General features: G+C 36.0%; 1 protein-coding gene and 1 non-coding gene across 2 annotated transcripts; both read left to right on the top strand.

Annotated features, from left to right (window-relative positions):
- Nucleotides 1–8050: 8050 nt before the first annotated feature.
- Nucleotides 8051–8155, top strand: LOC129307560 (small nucleolar RNA R71). The gene has a single exon (XR_008592448.1). It is a non-coding gene; the product is annotated as a small nucleolar RNA R71 (small nucleolar RNA).
- A 7723-nt stretch (nucleotides 8156–15878) lies between these two features.
- LOC129307380 (serine/threonine-protein kinase STY13) lies at nucleotides 15879–20776 on the top strand. Its single transcript, XM_054948316.1, has 6 exons — nucleotides 15879–16600; nucleotides 17806–17927; nucleotides 18816–19012; nucleotides 19106–19280; nucleotides 19873–20007; nucleotides 20344–20776. The coding sequence occupies exons 1-6, from the start codon at nucleotides 16321–16323 to the stop codon at nucleotides 20548–20550; spliced, it is 1116 nt and encodes a 371-aa protein (XP_054804291.1). The 5' UTR covers nucleotides 15879–16320; the 3' UTR covers nucleotides 20551–20776.
- Nucleotides 20777–21296: the final 520 nt, after the last annotated feature.

Genomic DNA, 21296 nt, shown 5'->3' with positions numbered 1-21296 from the left:
TATACGAGTTGTCCTGTTCAGATTACAGCGCAGAATACTCTTGGGATTGCCATGGGTATCATGTTGCCAAATATTTTTGTCAGGAAAGCATAACACTCGGACTACATCATCAAATGGCAATTGAGTTCTATCATTCTTGTAAATGGTATACTGGCACTCTTTTATGGGAGAAAGGTTGTACACCTTTCGAAATGTATCCTCAGTGATCTTTACCCATTTGCCCCGTACCTTACATCATAAGGTATCTTTGCAAGCAGCATAGGCATAGTAAGCTTCCACAAGTGGCTGAGAGGCATGGCTCTGCTCACGGATGAGGCTAGTAGTATGATACACATCATGCAAATCATTGTAGAATTGCTCAGACCATCTCAAAGGGAAGGGTCTTTCTTGAACTATTTTTCTCTCTTTCAAATTTTTCTCAAAATATTCTTGAATCGCAGCAGTGGCAAATTGACTTTTATCCCATCCTGATCCCTTAGAACTTTCACCAACCTCAATGACCTTAGCTTTTTTGGAAAGAGGGACACTTTTCTTACCCATTACCTGCAAGAAAGCACTCAATGTAATACCAATGAGCAACAGCCAGTATAAGGAAGAATAAAGGTTCAAACTTAAAGCAAACATGATTAAATGAAGCTAGCACAAAATGGCACTTTACGTAACATGTTTAAACAAGGTCTAGCTTCCACATAACAGATTTGAACTAAGGATTCAAAACATGAAGAGTAAAGCCAAGTCCAGAATCAAGAAGCATGACAGTGAGTGTGGAGTACAAGTCACAATCATAAGCTCAAGTTTCATAATGAGAGCATTTAACTAAAGAAATATAGCTCAGTCATGCTTACCAAATTCAACTTGTACAAGTATGCCAACAATATCACTTTTTTTTCTAAGTAAGCTAAAAATGGAATTATCAATACATGAATAGCCAATCACACCCACAAAACTATGAGAAGAAAAAAAATGTCAGGAATAGAGCTTAAAAATCAATGCAGCACACTTGTTTACTATCCAAATTTAGAACCAAACAGCAACATGATTGTAAAATTCTTGTCAATTTGAATCACAGCACTTACAAAAGATGCCTCAATCAAGTTGAATCTTCCAATAGCCATTTTACAATAGGTCTAATTCAACTAGGAAAAATATCCAACAAGGCAATATCAATCCTATCCCATTCAAAAATTTAACTAGCCACAATAACATGTCCAGACCCAAAAACTAACAATAGTATCACCTTGAGCATTTTCAATGAACAGCAGCTCATATACTTAAGCAATTTGTCAAGACCACAGAAATTTCAAAATTGATACCCTAGCATTAGAACATGAATCTAGCTAGCCATAGATTGATGAATCACTCTTGAGTTTCATGATTGCTTGGGAAAATAGTCTTCACTGACGCTTTAAATGGGCATTCAATACTAAAATTTGCACAGCCATAAAATTCCAAGCCAGACCAGTTCTAGCAATTTACCGTATAAAATTTCATTCAAAACTGAAAATGCAATCTGAAGTAATCATAAGGAGAAAAACACAGAAAGAGAAGAAAAAAAATGAAAAACTTACACAGCCGGATTTTTCGAATCAAGGAAAGGAAATGCTGTGAAATGAGAGAAGAGAATCAACTGTACTGGCTCGAGCTGATAACCAAACAAGGAGAATACAGAGTGAAAGTTGTGACAGCTATGGGCCAGAGACGAGGAAGGCGATGGTGTAATAGTGATTGAAGCTACTCAGGGTCATCAGCGTTCAGATCTGGAGCAGTAATTTAAGCTTGGGGAGGAGAAACAGGGACGAATGGCAAAGAGATACCCTCAAGCTTCCACGAATAACTATGGCGGAGAGGGAGCTACAGTAGCAGACGGGCATGAACAGTGTAGCTCGAATGGAAATGGCTGTGAAATGAGATGCTTCTGAGCTAAGATTGAAGCTCGTGAAGAGGAAGCAAGGACGGACCGGCGAGAGCTAAAAAACCATGACAGGAGCTTGACCGAAAATGAAGGAGTGAGAAAAGAAGCGGTGGCTGCACAGTGTATGAGAAGCAAAGGGGGCGGCATGAGTTTTGGAAGAGAATGACGAAGTGAATGAGACAAAACTGGACAGGGAAATAAAGAAAGAGGACATGTGATCTGGACCGAAGCTTTCTCTGTTTTTTTATAGTAAGACACATGAGAAGGCAAAAACACTGATGGACGGCTGTAGAGGGAGAGGAATATTCAAATCATAGTAAAGAGGGCGGTGAGACAAGAGACTGAAGAGAGACAAAGTAGACACGTGGGGGTTTTTCTTTCAAAATTGAACCAAAAAAATTTTTTTAAAAAAAACTAAGACCAGCTATAGATGCTGGAATGGAAAGGAGAGGGAGAATATGTTTTTTTTTTAAAGAGAGCTGCAAAACTGAAAGGATAAGAAGAAGAAGGAATTTTTTTTATTAAATCTATATAAATATCTATATATATATATATATATTATTTTTATAACACATAAGGGAAAGAAAAGAAAAGGACAGGAAAGAAAGAAAGAAAGAAAAAAATATTATATATTATTATTATTATTATATATAAAACAAAAAAAATCCAATTTTTTTTTAAAAACAGGTTCAGAGGAGATGAAAGTCGTGACTTTAGATTTAAGATTGAAATGAAAGTCATGACTTTGACCTTCTCTGGAATCTTAAAGTCGTGAGTTCAAAGTCATGACTTGTGTCAGAACTTTCTTGACAGCAAAATTCTGCAGCACTCTGTTTTCAAAAATCTGATTTGTTCACCCCTTAAAACCTCTTCCAAACACTCAATTCACTCTAAAATCAATCTCTAACCATCATTCATCAACCATACACAATTTCCTTCAATTTAAATGCAATCAACCCTCGAAAAGAACCATTTTTCATGGGAATCAAACCACAAAAAATTGCATTTACTTCAATAAGCTCAAAATAATTTCCAAGACAAGTTTATAAGCATAAAAACAACTTAAATAGCTTGAGTTCCCTGAAATTTTCCTTCCTTTTGTGCTCTTTTGTTCTTTGGCCACATTTCTTGCTTCTCCAAAGGCTTATACTTCCTCATATCTTCTTGTTAACCTACAAAAGAGACAAGATCACATATAACTTCACCAAAACAACTAAACTACAAAAAAAAAATCAAAAGATAAGGTTTAGAGCTTGGGTTGTCTCCCAAGTAGCGCTTGTTTTATAGTCGTTCAGCCTGACTCTTCTCTTCTTTAAGAGGCATCAGATAAGGGCAAGGCGATTGCTTCACGATCTATCTTACCACCCCAGTAATGCTTCACTCATTGTCCATTGACTTTAAATCTTTCTCCTTCACTGCTCTCTAGCTCAATAGCACCATGAGGGAATGCTTAGACCACATTGAACGGTCCCGAACATCTAGACTTGAGTTTTCCAGGAAATAATCTCAATCTAGAGTTATACAAGAGTACTTTTTGGCCTGGCTCAAATGTTTTGCATAAAATTTTCTTGTCATGCCATCTCTTTATCTTCTCCTTGTATTGCCTAGCATTCTCATAGGTATTTAACCGAAATTCATCAAGTTCATTCAGTTGGAGAAGTCTCTTTTCACCCACGGCCTTAAAATCAAAGTTGAGCTTTTGAATAGCCCAATAAGCACCATGTTCTAGCTCTACCGGTAGATGACATGCTTTCCCAAAAACTAACCGGTATGGAGATATGCCTATAGGAGTTTTGTAAGTCGTTCGATAGGCCCACAATGCATCATCAAGTTTGGTGGACCAATCTTTTCTTGCCACTCCTATCGTCTTTTCAAGTATCTTTTTAATTTCCCGATTAGAAAGCTCAACTTGCCTATTAGTTTGAGGATAGTAGGCAAGTGCAACCTTGTGCTTGACACCATATTTCTTCAAGAGAGATTGAAATTGATTGTTGCAAAAATGAGTACCACCATCACTCACAATGGCTCTTAGTGCTCCAAAGCAGGTGAAAATATGCTTCTTTAAGAACTTGAGCACTACTTGAGCATCATTAGTGGGAAATGCCGCCGCTTTGACCCATTTTAAGACATAGTCTACAGCCACAAGGATATATTGATTGTTGAAAGACATGAGAAATGGTCCCATGAAGTCTATGCCCCACACGTCAAACAATTCTACTTCAAACATGTTGTTGAGTGGCATTTCATTCCTTTTAGAGATATTACCCATCCTTTAGCACCTATCACACTTTAAAACAAAGTCATATGCATCCTTGAATAAAGAGGGCCAATAGAAACCACTTTGCAAGATTTTAGATGCTGTCTTGTCACCCCCGAAGTGGCCTCCATAGTCAAAAGAATGGCAACATCTTAGAATTTCTTGTTGCTCACACTCAGGAACATATTTTCTGATCATTTGATCAGCACATTGGTGAGACAGATATGGTTCTTCCCAAAAATACAACCTAGCATCATGGAGAAACTTCTTCTTTTGATGAAACTTCAAATCAAAGGGCAAGATGCCACAAACAAGATAGTTGACAATGTCTGCATACCACAGTGTTTCAATATTATCAACCTTAAAGAGTTGCTCATCAGGAAAAGCTTCATCAATAACAACATTACATTTAAGTTGAGCATCGGTACTCAACCTAGAAAGATGGTCCGCTACTTGATTCTCAGTACCCTTCCTATCAATAATCTCCAAGTCAAATTCTTGTAGAAGTAGTACCCATTGAATTAACCTTGCCTTAGACTCCTTCTTGCTGAATAGGTACTTCAAAGCTGAATGGTCAGTGTAAACTGTCACCTTAGTACCCACAAGATACGATCTAAACTTGGTAAAAGCAAACACCACTGCAAGAAGCTCTTTCTCAGTCGTGGTGTAGTTTTCTTGAGCATCATCAAGTGTTCTACTAGCATAGTAAATTGGGTGAAGCACTTTTTCTTTCTTTTAACCAAGCATAGCACCTACAGCAAAGTCACTAGCATCACACATCACAATGAAAGGCAAACTCCAATCAAGATCCATCATGATAGGCGCAGACATAAGTCTTTTCTTCAACTCTTCAAATGCTTTCAAGCATGAATCATTAAATTTAAATTCAACATCTTTCTTAAGAAGAGTGCAAAGAGGCTTGACTATTTTGGAGAAGTCTTTGATGAAGCGGCGATAAAATCTCACATGACCAAGAAAACTTCTCATACCCTTAACATTAGTAGGTGGAGGAAGTTACTCAATCACTGAAATTTTAGCTCTATCTACCTCCAAGCCATTTTTGGAGACTCTATGGCCAAGAACTATGCCCTCTTTAACCATAAAGTGGCATTTTTCCCAATTCAAGACCAAGTTGGTCTCTTCACATCTCTTCAACACATTGACCAAGTTGATCAAACACTCCTTATATGAATCCCCAAAAATCGTGAAGTCATCCATGAAGACTTCCATAGTTTGCTCAATCATATCAGAGAAAATTGCCATCATACACCTCTGAAAAGTGGCCGGTGCATTGCATAACCCAAAAGGCATGCGCTTGAAAGCAAAAGTTTCATAAGGACAAGTAAATGTCATTTTTTCTTGATCCTTTGGAGCTATGGCAATTTGGTTATAGCCTGAATACCCATCAAGGAAGCAAAAGAATTCCCTTCCAACTAATTTGTCAAGCGTTTGGTCAATAAAGGGAAGAGGAAAGTGATCTTTCCTAGTAGCCGCATTTAGCTTCCGGTAATCCATGCATACTCTCCACCCAATGACAGTACGAGTAGGAATTAGCTCATTGTGGATGTTAGCCACTACAGTCATGCCTCCCTTTTTTGGAACGCATTGAACTGGGCTTACCCAAGAGCTGTCAGAAATAGGATAGACAATGCCTGTCTCAAGCCATTTTAAGATCTCTTTTTTCACAACTTCCTTCATAATAGGATTCAACCTTCTTTGATGTTCTACAGAAGTTTTATGATTATCTTCAAGAAAAATCTTATGCATGCAAATTGAAGGGCTAATACCCTTTATGTCGGCAATAGTCTACCCAATAGCTCTCTTGTGAGCTTTTAAGACTTCCACAAGTTGCTCTTCTTCTTGTTCATTCAAGTCCGTAGCAATAATCACTGCAAAGTATTGTTGGCTTCCAAATAGACATACCGAAGATGAGAGGGTAATGTCTTCAACTCAGGAGATGGTGGCTCTTCAATAGAGGATTTCAAAGATGGTCTACCAAGAGAAGATAAATCTAGAGATTCAAATTGGACACGGTTTCTAGGATAAATTGGTGATGCATTCATGATAGCCATACACTCTTCTCTATCTTGAGTCTTTAATTGAGCTCCTAGCAACAAGGCTTCTAAAAAATCATTACGAATTGCCTCATTGAATTCTTCTTGTGCAACTTGATCAAGCATATCAACAAAGAAGCATTGTTCAAGATCATTGGGAGATTTCATCAACTTATGCATGCTAAAAGTGACTTGCTCATCATCCACCCTCATAGTAAGCTCACATTTTTCAATATCAATCAAGGTTCTAGCGATTGCCAAGAATGGTCTTCCTAAGATAATAGGAATATCACGATCCACCTCACAATCAAGGACAATGAAATCCATCGGAAAAATGAATTTATCCACTTTTATAAGAACATCTTCAATAACACCACGTGGATAAACCAAGCTTCTATCCGCTAATTGTAAAGTCACGGTTGTTGGTCTAGCTTCACCCAACTCCAATTTATTGAAAATAGAGAGAGGCATAAGATTGATACTAGCTCCAAGATCATATAATACCTTACCCAAAAATTTATTCCTAGTATGACACGGAATTAAGAAGCTACGGGATCCTTTAACTTTTGAGGTAGTTGCTTAATGATATCCGTACAACTCTTGGTTAGAACAACTGTCTCAAACTCATTGAACCCTCTCTTTTTAGAGAGCACATCTTTCATGAACTTAGCATATTTAGGCATTTGCTCCAAAGCTTCCACAAAAGGAATGTTGATATGCAATTGCTTGAACATATCAAGAAACTTTTTGAATTGGCTATCTTCTTGTTGCTTCCTAAGCCTTTGAGGAAAAGGTAGTGGAGGCACATATTTTGGCTTGGCCTCTAATTGCTTTTTCTCATCACCAACCCTTTTGGCTTGATCTTCATTCTTTTTCTCTTCTTGATTATTCTTCAAGTTGTCACACTCTTCAACCATAATTTCTTCATTAATCACTTCATTATCAACAATCACCTTAGTAGCACCACTACTCACACCACTTACACTTGGCATGAGAACTTCGGGTAATTGCATCCCACTTCTCAAGGTGATTGCTTTACACTCCTCCTTACCATCCCTTTTAGGATTTGGAATGGTGTCACTAGGGAGATTGCTTCTTGACATAGCATTCATTTGTGAAGCCAATTGTCTCATTTGCACTTCGAGATTCTTGATTGCGGTATCATAAAGAGTAAGAGTTGCCTTAGTTTCAACTCTTGTAGACTCTTGATTACTCAAGATTTGTGCTAACATCTTCTCCATTCTAGACTCCTCTTCTTTAACTGGCATTAGCTTTGGTGGAGCTTGAAAACTCAGAGGGTGAATTGGCTTAACATTAGAAGATGAAGGTTGATTTGAAGAATTCCTTTGACTCCATGAAAAATTAGGATGATTCCTCCATCCTGAGTTGTAGGTTTGAGAGTAAGGGTTGTTATGAGGGTTTTGAAACTTGCCTATATAATTGACAAACTCAGTGGTCATATAAAGAGGACATTGATCGGGCATGTGCATATCATTGCATTGATTGCACACAGTTGGAATGGCTTGGACAGCATGCACCTTATGAGAATTTCCCCTTTGCATTTGAGATTCCAACACATCAAAACGCTTGTTCATTGCATTCAAGATGGATACAATCTGGGAAGAGGAATCATCTTTAGCACTAGTCACCATTGATGTATTCCTTCTATCCGTGTTTTGAGTGTTATTCACAGACAATTGGTCTAAGAGGCGAAAAACTTAATTGACAGGCACATTCCGATATCCCCCATTTGTGATAGAATCAACCATGGCCTTTAAAGATGGATTCAGACGATTACAGAAGATTTGAATCACTACCCACTTGTCCACCTCATGATTAGGGCATTTCTTCATCAACATCTTGTATCTCTCCCAAGCTGCATAGAAATATTCCTCTGGATATTGCTTAAAGCTAAGAAATTCATCTCTTGCTTCCACCGTTTTATCATCAGAGAAGAATCGGGCTCTAAACTTGTTCTCAAGATTCTCCTATGAACCAATAGAACCTTTGGGAAGACTGTTGAACCATTCTTTAGCATTGTCTTGTAGAGAAATTGGAAATAACCGCAAGTGCAAGACATCTTTAGGCACCCCGTTTTGTCTGAAAGAATCACATACTTCCACAAAAGACATCAAGTACTTGTTAGCATCTTCATTGAATAGACCATGAAACACACCATTCATTTGAAGCATTGTGATCATGGCGGGCTTGATCTCAAAAGTATGTGCTTGAAACTCCGGCATTCGAATACAAGATTGAGTACCCCTCAGATTCCGGTTAGCAAAGTCATTGATTGAGGCGGTGTCATACTGGTCTTCTGCCATGTTTCCTGATTGAGTTTCAGGAGTTCTTTCAGAATTAGGAGACTCGATTTCTTCAAAGATTGTCAATCCCTCAAGTATCACTTTCAATCCTTTTGGGCCTATAGCTTGCATATGCCAAATGGGTACCTGAAGAAGAAAACAACTAAAAAAGTATCAAACTAAAACAAAAGCACTGAATAAAGACAAAATAAAAATCTAGAACTAATATCTACAAAGCTCAAGCGAAATCTAATATTACTAGTCTAAGGTTGATCAAAATATTTTCAAAAGCAAATCCTCGACAACGGTGCCAAAAACTTGTTGCTCACCGCAAGTGTACGGATTGTAGCAAGTAATATAATAAAAGTAAAGTATCGTTCCCTCGAGAATTTGTTCAAAAACAATGATCAAGCAAAAGACTAAGTAAATTTGATCAAGTTGAGCTACACAAAATTAGGTGAAAATGATTTTGCAAATGAAATTAACTCTAGAAAATAAAGAAAAGTGAGTGATTCACAAACTTCCAACACAATTTAGGACCTAGGATTAATTGTCCCCCTTGCATTTCATAACACCAAAATTACCTCCTCTCATAAATGCTTTTAATGAAAATAAGTGCTAACCTAGGGTTCTAAAAATACTTGGACAAGCTCTCTCAAGTCACGAACAAGTGTTTAGTTAAATTAATTGCCCAATCTCTTGTTACAATTGATAAAACTCAATTTTAAACACCAACCCTAATGTGGCTATGCAAGGCTAGCAAGTATATCTCTATCTTACTAGCAAAACCATCCATTCAACATGCAAATATCAAGTTCTTACACAATTTTACCCAAGTTCTGCACTCAACCTAGCCCTCTCAAGCATCAATTAAGTAAACTCAACATCTAAATGGTGGCCAATCAAGTAGAAGCATTAAGGAAAGAGTAAAATAAACACATATATATCATTAATCACAAAAAGAGAGGAGAAATATAGTATTAATCCATACAAGGGTTTCAAATAATCCTAGAACAAAGGGTTTAGCTACTCATAATCATCCACAAGCTACAAATATACAAAATAAGTGGACCTATTTCAGATTACAAGAGAGGAAAGGGAAGAGGAATAGAAAAACCAAAGAAAATAAGCTCCAAATGTCTTCAAAGCTTCAATCTCTTGATCCCAACTCTTCCAATGCCCAAACCCTAGCACAACCAAGCTCCAAAAGTGTCTAAAAGTCTGAAGAATGCGTTCTGGGTCGAGCTCTCAGCTTATATGTGTCCTAGCCAACTAATTTCTGATAAATGAAACGTAGTGTTTTTCTGACAGCGACGAAAGTCGCTAACGAAAGTCACGACTTTGGCAGTTTTGCACTGTTTTTATAGCTAACAAAAATCATTCATTTTACTCTTGATTTCTTCATCCAAAAGCCTTCCAAAAACATCCACAAAACTTCAGAAATGCTTCTAATCAAAATAACATGAAATTAGGCTAAAAATATCAAATTAAAGCTAAGAACACAAGCCCAAAACAAAATGCACATTTTCCTAAATTGGGCAATAAAAACATATACAAATAAACTAAAATGAACTGGAATCTAAGGAAAATGTGATGAAATAACATGAACTTCTAGAGGTTAACAACAAGTACCGAGGAAAGGCAGAAAACATGAATCCATTATTGGTAATAGTTGTGATTCTTGATCCTAGATATAAATTTTCTTATGTTGAAGTTACTTTTAAACATTTTATTGGTGATTACACGAAGAGAAAAATGATGAAAAAGAAGATTATGGGGTTTTTGCATCGCTTGTTTGATGAGTACTCTGCAACTCTTACAGCCAGTGGTAGTGAACCATTCGAAACTAGTATAAAGATGGGGGATAGTAGTGCCAGTGGTGGAGGGAAGCAAGTTCCTCTATCTTCTAAAAAAATTATTGATGTGGCAATGCAAGATTTCTTAGCCACTGCAATGAGTAAGCATCCAAAGAAACCAATTTTAGAGGTGGAAGAGTACCTAAATGCAGAGTTAGTTGATGCTTGTGATGATAGTTTTGATGTTTTGGCATGTGGAAAGTGAATTCTTTCAAGTATAAAGTTCTGGGTTTGATTGCATGTGATTTGTTAGCTATGCCTGTCTCCACAGTGTCTTCGAAATTTGCTTTTAGTACTAGGGGTCGAGTACTAGATACTTTCAAGAGTTTCTATCTTAAAAAATGGCCGAGGCACTCATTTGCATGCAGAATTGGCTATCATCAACATCATGCACCCCATTGGAAGAGATTGATATTGACTATTTTGATGAGACTTTACGTGCTGTTGATGGTAATAATAATATGAATAAGTTATTTTAATTATATTCATTTTAATTCTCCATATTATATAATATATATTATTACTTACTAATTTAACTGTTTTAATTTGTCTTGTAAAGGAAGAGTCAATAGCTCAATCTTCTGCTGTATCAAGTGACTCCGAAAAAGATAAATGAGGATTGATGAGATTGGATTTTTACTTTAAAAATTAGAATTATTGATCCTTGTTTATTTAGTATTTGTTGTTAAAATATTTGTCCTTGTATTATTCAGAGATTTAAACTTTTAAAATGATGCTACTTGAGTACTTATGTTAAGTTCTAGTGGAATGAAAATTATATGTTTTGATTCTTTTTTTTTTAAGAAAATGGGTGTTGTGGGTAAACGGGTGGCCCAGACTCGCCCGGACCCGCCCATACCCGTTTATACCCGTTTAAAAATGGGTTTAAATGGGTATAAGCAGGTACAGGCGGGTGGCCACTCGTTTACCCATAAATGGGAGGGTAACTAGTACAGTCACGGGTGACCCGTACCTGCCTGTTTACAACCCTACGCCATGGTGTATTGCACAAAAAATTAACAAATTCTGCTGTCATTTGACAGCAGAATAGGGGGACTTTTGATGCGTCATGATTTTTCGTTCGGCATCCAAATGACATGATATAGGTGTCTATAGAAAGCTTTTTACATAAGCTAGCTAATGGCATGAGTTTCATTTTCAAAACAAGTCACACTAGAAAGTTGAACACTCAAACACATTTTAACCACTTTTTGCAATTTTCACACAAAATATATGTCCAAAACCCTCAATATATGCCAAAAGCCTTTCCTAATACCTAGACCATATTTATTGGACCTAAGACTACAGTATAATACATCACAAGCACTAAAACAATATTATAACAAAATTTTACTCCTCAACCCCATTTTACCAAAAAAAGAGGGGGAGGTAAATTATCATTACTTTGCATCCAATTCAATTCAAATGTGTTCAAATCATTATTTCTACACTTACACTAGTATTTTGGCCCTATAAACATATGTATCTCAACATACACATGTACTCAAAGTCCAAAATACAAATCTAATATTTGTATTGACGAAATAATGCAAGTGTAATGACATGTATCCTAGAATTGGTATTCATATACTATTACACAAAATAGTTTTAAGCCAGAGGCATACAGTAAGAATATGTTAATTCCTAGTTTCTTAAGCCTTCTCCCTCTCTGTACTAATGCTAGAGCCTGAAAAATGTTAAATAAAAGGGATGAATCTAGCCACTCAGTAACTATGTTAAAACCTACCCTATGCAGTTATATATTAATTACAAGACAAGAACATGCATATAAAATCAAATATGTAAAACATACTCATATATATCATAACTCATCATTTCTCATTTAATAACTTCTTTATCTCACATATACTAAGTGCATTGTCATCATACTTTCTAATATGTGACCATGATCCCTTATTCACGTGACTTGCCATAACTCAACACATGTGACACATCATTTATATAGGCAATGATCAACCAACCTTATAACCTCCTTATTTTCTCATATTGAAACTATGGGCTATAACACTGAATAGAGTTCTGTCCGTGTGACTAAACTATCCAAGCTCACTAATAGTGAGGTGTGACCCGGCTAAAGGTCACATAATTCATTCTTGGACCATGGCTTTCCCCATTCTCAAATCCTTGGGGTATCTCATACCCTAAACTATTCTCCTTATTGAACCGGTGGAGATAGCTAGGTTTCAGTCCCTCGACAAACTATAGAACAATCTCTTGATAAACCGTAGGACAAGGTTATACCCACGTGTACCGAAGTGTAGCCTAAATACCACATGAATTTTTCTCTACTCTTAAACCCTATACAAACTCCCGCATACTGATTATGCTATAAACAATACTCACTCTTTTCACTTTTTCTATTGCTCGTTATCATAATCAACATATTGAGCTCACGACCAAGCACTGCCCAAGTATATATCAATTTCTTATCTTTCACTTATATCGTATACACCTATTTTTCAATCACAATTTCTTATCTTTATCAAATTAATCAATTACTACTCATTTGCAACACATCATTACATTCATCTTTTTAAAAACATATGCATATTCATAGTTTAAAAATGTCTTGATTTGGCATTTGCATTTCAAACCACAATAGTATTATGCATTTTAAATTTTCATACATTCATTGAAACTAACACATGCTTTTTACATTGAAAATCAACCCATGCATACAACATTCACATTTAGAAGTCAATTTATAATTAATTAACATATAACTACCCATAATAGGGTTTCTTCTAGTTACCTCAAAATTTTGAGAGGTCAAATGTTTATCCCTCAATCTACTAGCTTTCAAACTTGAATTTTTCAATCCAATAGGTGACTAAGAGCCAAACACTACAATTAACTAAGTTGAATTTCATCAACATTACTATCTCAAGCATTAAACTCTCAATTTCTATTTCTAAATTGCCCAACATTCAATCCACAAAAATTTGAGCCTATCCCTTGGGTTCATTAATTACCTTTAGTCCCTAATAATATTAATGAACCATTAAATTTCTATTAATGACATCACAATCTTTCAACCACCCATAAATAAATGAGATTTTCGATTATTAATGGTTCCTAACAATCTAAGACACTAAAAATTTATTATACTAGCTTTAGATACTCTAATATATTCCCATTAACTCCATTTGAGTTAATAAATTTGGACCCATAACTCATATGAATCGAAAATTTACTTCCACTATCAAACCTTAACTATAAACTCATAAATGTGGAAGAAATGGAAAGATTAATGAGTGCGATATTCACCTTAAGTGTTTGTAGCCTTCAAAATACTCCTAATTTTGTCCACAAGCAAATCCTATTAGAGTTTGGTGCGTCTCTTCCATTCTCTCTTTTCTTTCTCTTTGTTTTTTTTGCATCAGTTCACATATTAATTCTCAAATTTCGCACCGTGCGTTGCAATGCCTGTCCCCATCCATCACAGGACATGGTACAGAGAAGGAAATTCTCACCTAATGGCCCCTTGCGCCGCAGTGCATTGTGCAAACGCTGCAACATGTGGTATAGAGGCTGTTTAGCTTGTTTTTCTTCACTTTTTGGTCTCCAAGTGACCCAATTTTATTTTGAACTTAAATTATATCTGAATTTTAACTAAAAACACTTATCATTATCCTCTGACCACACACCACATTAACTTATTTAACTATCCTTATTAATCTTAGTAAATCAAGAAATTAAAAATTGAGATGTTACAGCTTGTTAGCAAGGCATTATTGCACATTATAGATTGAATATTTATATGAATCATAAATAACTATATTAAAATTTAAGTTGTAATAAAAAAATAAAATTACTATCATCAATTTCTAAAGTTACACTTACATACAATCCAGTTGATCCCATTTTATAAGAATATTGTGATCTTGAAAAGTATGAATCGTAATTTAAAAAAAAAAGCGATATTGAATTTGAATATATGTTAAACATATTTTTTCAACTATAAAAATTCAGACGAGCCTCTGGCATATTTTATACGGTTTGTGAGAAATTAGATACTCTGTTTACAGCTTGTGATTTATAAAACATGTTCCCTAATTGAGGTGGGGTTCAATGGTTATATTATACTAATCTCCTTAACTTAATGTGATTTATAGGAAATTTTTTTAACCTTTAAAATTTTACAATAAATCAAAATATAACACTTTTATTATTAGTTTTATTCATTACTTATACACATATAACTTTAAGTTCAAGGTTATTTACATATAACTTATGTGCAGGACATACAGCTTAAGGATAATTCATAATTTGAGGGTATCCACACACGAGCTTGAAATTAAAATTTGTGAAAGTTTATTATTAAGTTTTAAAAGTTAAGAGAGTTATTTATATACAGTTTAAAATTAATGTCAAGAGATGTTTTGTCTAATATAGCATCCACACTATGATACTCTTGTTGGCCAAAAAAAAAAAAAACTATGACAGTGTTGTTTTTTGTTTAGTGTAGTAATAAAAAATCCTTTTTGTTTTTGTTTTTGCGTAAAAGAGTTGATTTCATGGAAGGAAAATGAGTATGGCAAGAGACTGGCATCATAGTTTAAAAGATAAATGTGCATTTTTGTATCAGAAATATTATCTGAAGAGCAATTAACACCCTAAACGACTTGTTTGAGCAATTTTACTTTTAAAATAATTAAATTAAAGTATTTTTGCCCTCGTTAAATTTTTAACATTGATCGTTAGAAATATTAACTAGGACTACAACGTTGGCTGTTATGAAATTTAAGAAAAAAAATAAAAATATTTCGTTTTAACTACTGCAGAATTGCTCTAATAAATAGTTCAAGATGTTGGGTGCTTTTTAAAAAATATTTTAAAAATAAAATGCACCTTTACACTAGTTTAAATTGACCCATCAGTTTAAAGTTCCATTCCATTCCGAAAATTGTGAGTGAATCCTTACTTTTGATGTTGGAAATGGTCCTGAATTATAGCTGCACATATGCGCAGCATATGTAGCTGGATCTTCCACGAGTAAATTTAATTTATAATGCACATGGAATAAAAGGAATTAACAAATTAAAATTAGCTAATACAAACGAACCAAGAATTCATGAGGAAATTTCTGGTGGTTCAACCTACAGACGTTCCAAAAAATTTACCTTCATGCTAATATCACTAGAATACAATCGTGTCCACTAATATATCCATTCGCTACTTGTTCTTTTGTCTTTAAGCTTCTTACTTTCATTAAACTGAGTTAATTTATATATTAAAACAAATCGTAAATCACAGCTAGAAAAGACCAAAAGAAAGAAAAAGCAAAACATGCATGATCGTCGTTTGGCAGCATATGATCATCACTGTATTAGTGGGGGAATCATGTCTAAGTCATAAATCCATGATTACCACTGTCAACCTTTTTTTTTTTTTGGGGGGGGGGGGGGGTAGGCGAGTAGTAAACCTCATGGCATGATCAGCCATTAATGAAGCAAAGCCTATTTTGAAAGAGATTTCTTGGAGTAAAGGTACATTGACCGTGAATTCCATTAAGGACATTAAAAAATCAAAAAGCAGAGCCAGAGAGACAGAGGGAAATATGTCTGGGTTTCAAGAAATCATAATTTAGAAGGGAGAGAAGTGAAGGTAGTGGGTCAGACTCAGAACTCATACAGAAAAACACACGTCGTGTTCAGGCAGAATCCATGTGCCCACATGGATTATTGAGAGAGGGAAGCACAGAGAGGCTGGTACAAGCACTTGTACTCAAACACACAACAACCATTATATTTATGAACCTCACCAGCACCAACCCAAGGTGACACCATACGTAGAACCGATTTCGAACCCAAAAAGCCTTAGCTCTCGTCTCGACGTTTAGAAACGGCCTGGGCGACATATAGAGCGAATTGGTTTTGTGATTGTTGAATTGGGGAGGGGAGAAGGAGATTTACAGATGAAGGAGAAAAGTGAGGGTGGGGGTGGTGGAGGGTATGTGAGAGCGGATCAGATAGATCTGAAGAGCTTGGACGAGCAGCTTCAGAGGCACCTGAGCAGAGCGTGGACGATGGAGAAGAGCAAGAAGAAGGAAGAAGAAGAGTATGGAGGAAAGTCTACTGGAGGAAGCAGGCAGGAATGGGAGATTGACCCCTCCAAGCTTATCGTCAAGAGCGTGATTGCTCGTGGCACTTTCGGCACAGTTCATCGCGGCATTTATGATGGCCAAGATGTTGCAGGTGCCGCTTCTTCTTCCCAGTCTCTCTCTCTCTCTCTCTCTCTCTCTCTCAGGTAGCGTTTCTTTTAGAGCTTCAATTCGAGGATTTGCTAGAGCCAGTTCTTCTGAATGTCTAGATTTATCGGACATTTTTAGAAAATGCAGCAGTAAACTTTCTCAAATTTGTGTCTCCTCCTAATACTGTTATTTTTAGCTCCGATTTTATTGTGGAATTACAACAATGGAGGCAAGAGTTGGATTGAGTTTTGTGATCAGTGTAGCATCTGTCAGAGTTAACCAGAAGATCAGCTGCTTTCAGCTGTGCTGGTTTTTTTTTTTTTTTATATAATTTGTCTAAATACTTTTTATTTCAACATGTTTCTAGCCTTACGAGCGAAAAAGATGTCTACTTGCCGAACCAGATGAGGATGTAATTCTCAGCTCAAGACTACACTTTTTTTGTGATGACTGACATAAGTCCACATGCTACTTTCCCTCGTTTCATGGAGCTGTTTATAAACTGTTTTGAGTGGTAGCTTTTGTTTATTTTACTGACTCTTCTGCTAAGCTGTTCAACTGAATGAGTTTGAGCCGCGAGCAATGGAACCTTCTAGATCTAGATTCACAAAATCCGGGAATCACAAGATTGACTGCCCTTTTGGTTCTATGTATTTATTTTATATATTAAGAATTCACAAGATCAAGGTGGCTTGACAGTTACGTGCATCAACTTTAATATTCTTTTCTTTTTGGAACTTTCATGTGTTCATGTTTATTTCTGGTGTGCACCTATTTTTTTTTTTTTTTCTATATAGAAAAGTAATTGTTGAAATTGTTGACTGGAAGTGACTGGACAATATGCTTCCACATAATTGTTCATTTCTAGCACAGAAAATATTCTTCTCCTTCGTGCTTGCTACAGGAACTCTTCAACTCGGAAGTTATCACTTTTTGTTTTTGGGTCGGGAAAGTTATAACTACAATTAGTGGCCCTTTTAATTTTTAAGCTTGCAATTGTGTTCTTGTTATATATAGGGCTTTATTTACTCTACAGTGTTTTTTAAAAAAATGATTGACTTTAAAATTCCTGTTCGTTAAACTTGTCAACTCTGCTGCAGCTTGCTTATTTAATTTTAAATGAACGACCACAAGTAAGCCATGAGCAAATCACAAATGTTTCTCAGCTGATTCTAATACCAAGTAATTTTCCGTTCATTTTTCTTTCAGTTAAGCTCCTTGATTGGGGAGAAGAGGGCCATCGTTCAGAAGCTGAAATAGCTTCACTGCGAGCAGCTTTTATACAAGAAGTTGCTGTTTGGCATAAGCTTGACCATGCTAATGTAACCAAGGTAGTATTTATATCCCAACTCTTATTTCTCTGCTTTTATCATATTTTACCTCTCTTCTGGTGTGGAACACCGCAATAGTTTGTAAAAGTGAAAAAGGGGGGGGGGGCGAATATATAAACGAATAAGCAAAAGTAAAGGAGCGAAAGGATGAACAAAAAGAAGAGCATGCAGATTGAATGACATTGCAGAGGGAAAATATGGCCTGAACTCTGGACTGTTCTGTTTCTTTATAGTACATGACATGTGATATCTTGATTGTGGTCGCATTTCAATCAGATTAACTCGTCTACATTTATTTCTGCTGTCCTTTTTCCTTTTCCTGGTTTCTTTTGGGAGTTGCAGAGGGTGCGGGTTATTTGGTTGGCAGTAGGGTTGGTGGGGCCTACAATAAGATCCTTGTAGGGTTTGGTCCTGTCTTTTGGGTCCTATCAGCTTAGGTAGGACATTAATTTGGCATTGAGATTTGAGAATTATAACTGGTAGAAAGATATATCTCATACGGTTATGGACTTGGCATGATGCTAATATGGGGAACTGGTTTGTTTTGTGTGTGTGTGTGTGTGTGTGTAGTGCGATTCTTACTTTATTAAAGAATGACAAGACACTTTATTCCAAATGGTTTAGTTGTTGAGCTGAAATTCATTTGATCCTGTAAAATGTGGGGAACTAGTTATTGATCCTGTTATATATATATTGATGATTGAAGCTATCAATGTTGGGAATGGTTCCAAGTTACAGCCTAATTACACTGTATTGGGGAATTTTAAACTGTCAAGCGCATGTAGGCTGAAGGAAATTGCTACCATGAGGAATTTCCTTCTGATATTGGCTCAAACTTCCATGTTAAAAATTAACTCATTCATGCCAAATGTGAAATCTATTTTGCAGTTTATAGGAGCAACAATGGGCACATCAGAGCTTCACGTACAAACAGAAAATGGTCATATGGCCATGCCCAATAATATTTGTTGTGTTATAGTTGAATATTGTCCTGGTGGTGCACTGAAGTCTTATCTCATAAAGAACCGGAGAAAGAAGCTGGCTTTTAAAGTGGTTGTCCAATTGGCACTTGATCTTGCGAGAGGGTTCGTTTCCTACACATAATGTGTGTTTTATCAGGTTTTAATATGTCAAACTTGCTTTCTAAGCGTGAGAACTCTGTTCCTTTTGCTTTGTAGGTTGAGCTATCTTCACTCAGAAAAGATTGTCCACAGGGACGTCAAAACAGAAAATATGCTTCTAGACAGGACTCGAACCTTGAAAATAGCTGATTTTGGAGTAGCGCGTATTGAGGCTTCCAATCCTCATGACATGACTGGTGAAACCGGAACACTTGGTTACATGGCTCCTGAGGTACATGCCTGATTCCTTTACCTTGCTACTGAACAATACCAATACCTACACTTACGTAAGTCCTCAAAATTGCATTGCTGCTTACAATGATTACTCAGAACCTACATGTTTTATATACCCTGCTTGTTATCTAGCATGCTAAAATGTAGCTCCTTTAGTGATTACTCATAGCATACTGGTTATTAGCAACGTTACTCAGTCGGTGGGATCTACAACCACTGAGACCCAGGATTGCATCATGGCAGTAATAATCCCTTGCTTTATTAGTTAAGCATCTAACTAGTATCTTGTATTTTTTTATTGGATCCATCATAAGGATGCATCTAAAAACACGCGTACTTGATTAAAAAAAAAAAAAAAAAAAGAGGATGCCATGCAGTTTGCTACTGATCAATACCAATATCTATTTCCCCAGAGATGGGATTTCAACCTCCTCTTAGGAACTGTAGGCCACCTGTTAGTGTTCTGTTCCAATATCTCAGGATTATAAATGATCTTCAGCTTGATTTAGCTTTGCATAGCTAATTCATGTTTAATTTCTTTTCTCAAAAGATGATTTATTAACTCACATGAGGAAATTGATACTGGGCAGGTTTTAAATGGTAATCCATATAATAGAAAGTGTGATGTGTACAGTTTTGGTATATGCTTATGGGAGATATATTGCTGTGACATGCCATATCCAGACCTCAGCTTCTCGGAAGTGACATCAGCTGTTGTACGTCAGGTAATATGAAATGCATTCCTTGGTTATACCAGCATAGACATGCAAAGAATTTACAAGTCATTTCCTAACAAGAAGCAGTAGGCAAAACTGGTACTACATGTTTGGTTTATGGAAAAGTGTTTTTTAAAACGAAAATCAGAAATCTACCTTCAAAGAAAATTTGGATAGTGCATTTCTCATTTCCTTTATAAAAAACACTTATATCTACCAGACATTGCATTAGTGATTTGCAAATTTTGCCTTCGCTGACAACGGATTCTATCTTTGTTTGTGTTGTTGAATGTTGATGCACCAAAGTTGACACTCGTCACTGAATGTTTCTTCATGAAACTGCAGAATCTGAGGCCTGAGATACCCAGATGCTGCCCTAGCTCTCTGGCAAATGTGATGAAAAGATGCTGGGATGCTAATCCTGATCGGAGGCCAGAAATGGACGAAGTGGTTTCCATGTTGGAAGCTATTGACACTTCAAAGGGTGGAGGCATGATACCACTTGATCAGCCTCAGGGTTGTTTTTGTTTCCTCAGGTACCGAGGACCTTGAAGGATTTTTCACTCTCAAGAATATCCATAGCGGAGGGATGTTATTCAGTATTGTAGAAGCTCAATTTGTAATTAATCAATTGCAATAGTAGGGAAGGAGGAATCATGGTTGATGACACGAATTGTAAAAGCCATTAGATAATGAAGAGCTTTGTAATAACAGCAATATATTGTTACTTTGTTGGGTTATGATTTATGAAGCTTATCATTGCTCCTCCGTTTTTAAAGCCTCGAGATCTTTTCATTACTTGTTTTTTTTTTTTTAATAAATGCAATGCTAGAACTCAGAAGGGCACAAAATTAGGGGTGTTCAGTCCGGACCCGTCCCGATTGGCCCGGTATCGTCCCGATCATATCGGGACGGGTCTTGTCCCGGCCCGAAAATAATCGGAACGGGACTTTATGGGACGGGACAGGAAAGAGGTTCGGGACAGGACGGGACACGAGATTACCATCGGGACGTCCCGTCCCGTCCCGAATATTATATATATTATTTTTTATTTTAAATATATTAATTATATTAATATAATTTATACTTATATTAATTATATCAATTATAATTCTAATACTTACAATTCTTATTTAAAACTAAAGTTTTTTTATATTGATAATTTTAATGGCATGAAGTAAACATGGCGATATCTTTCTTTATAATATATTAATTATATTAATATAATTTATTCTTATATATATCTATTTAATAACTTTTATTTACAACGTATTTTTTGCTTATTTTTAGAAGAGTAA

The sequence above is a fragment of the Prosopis cineraria genome, unplaced genomic scaffold (assembly GCF_029017545.1).
Source record: "Prosopis cineraria cultivar Desert tree isolate PC_DT_omini unplaced genomic scaffold, ASM2901754v1 PC3, whole genome shotgun sequence".
NCBI lineage: Eukaryota > Viridiplantae > Streptophyta > Magnoliopsida > Fabales > Fabaceae > Prosopis > Prosopis cineraria.
Note: the sequence above shows the minus strand (reverse complement) of the source record. Positions and strands in the feature narration are given on the sequence as shown.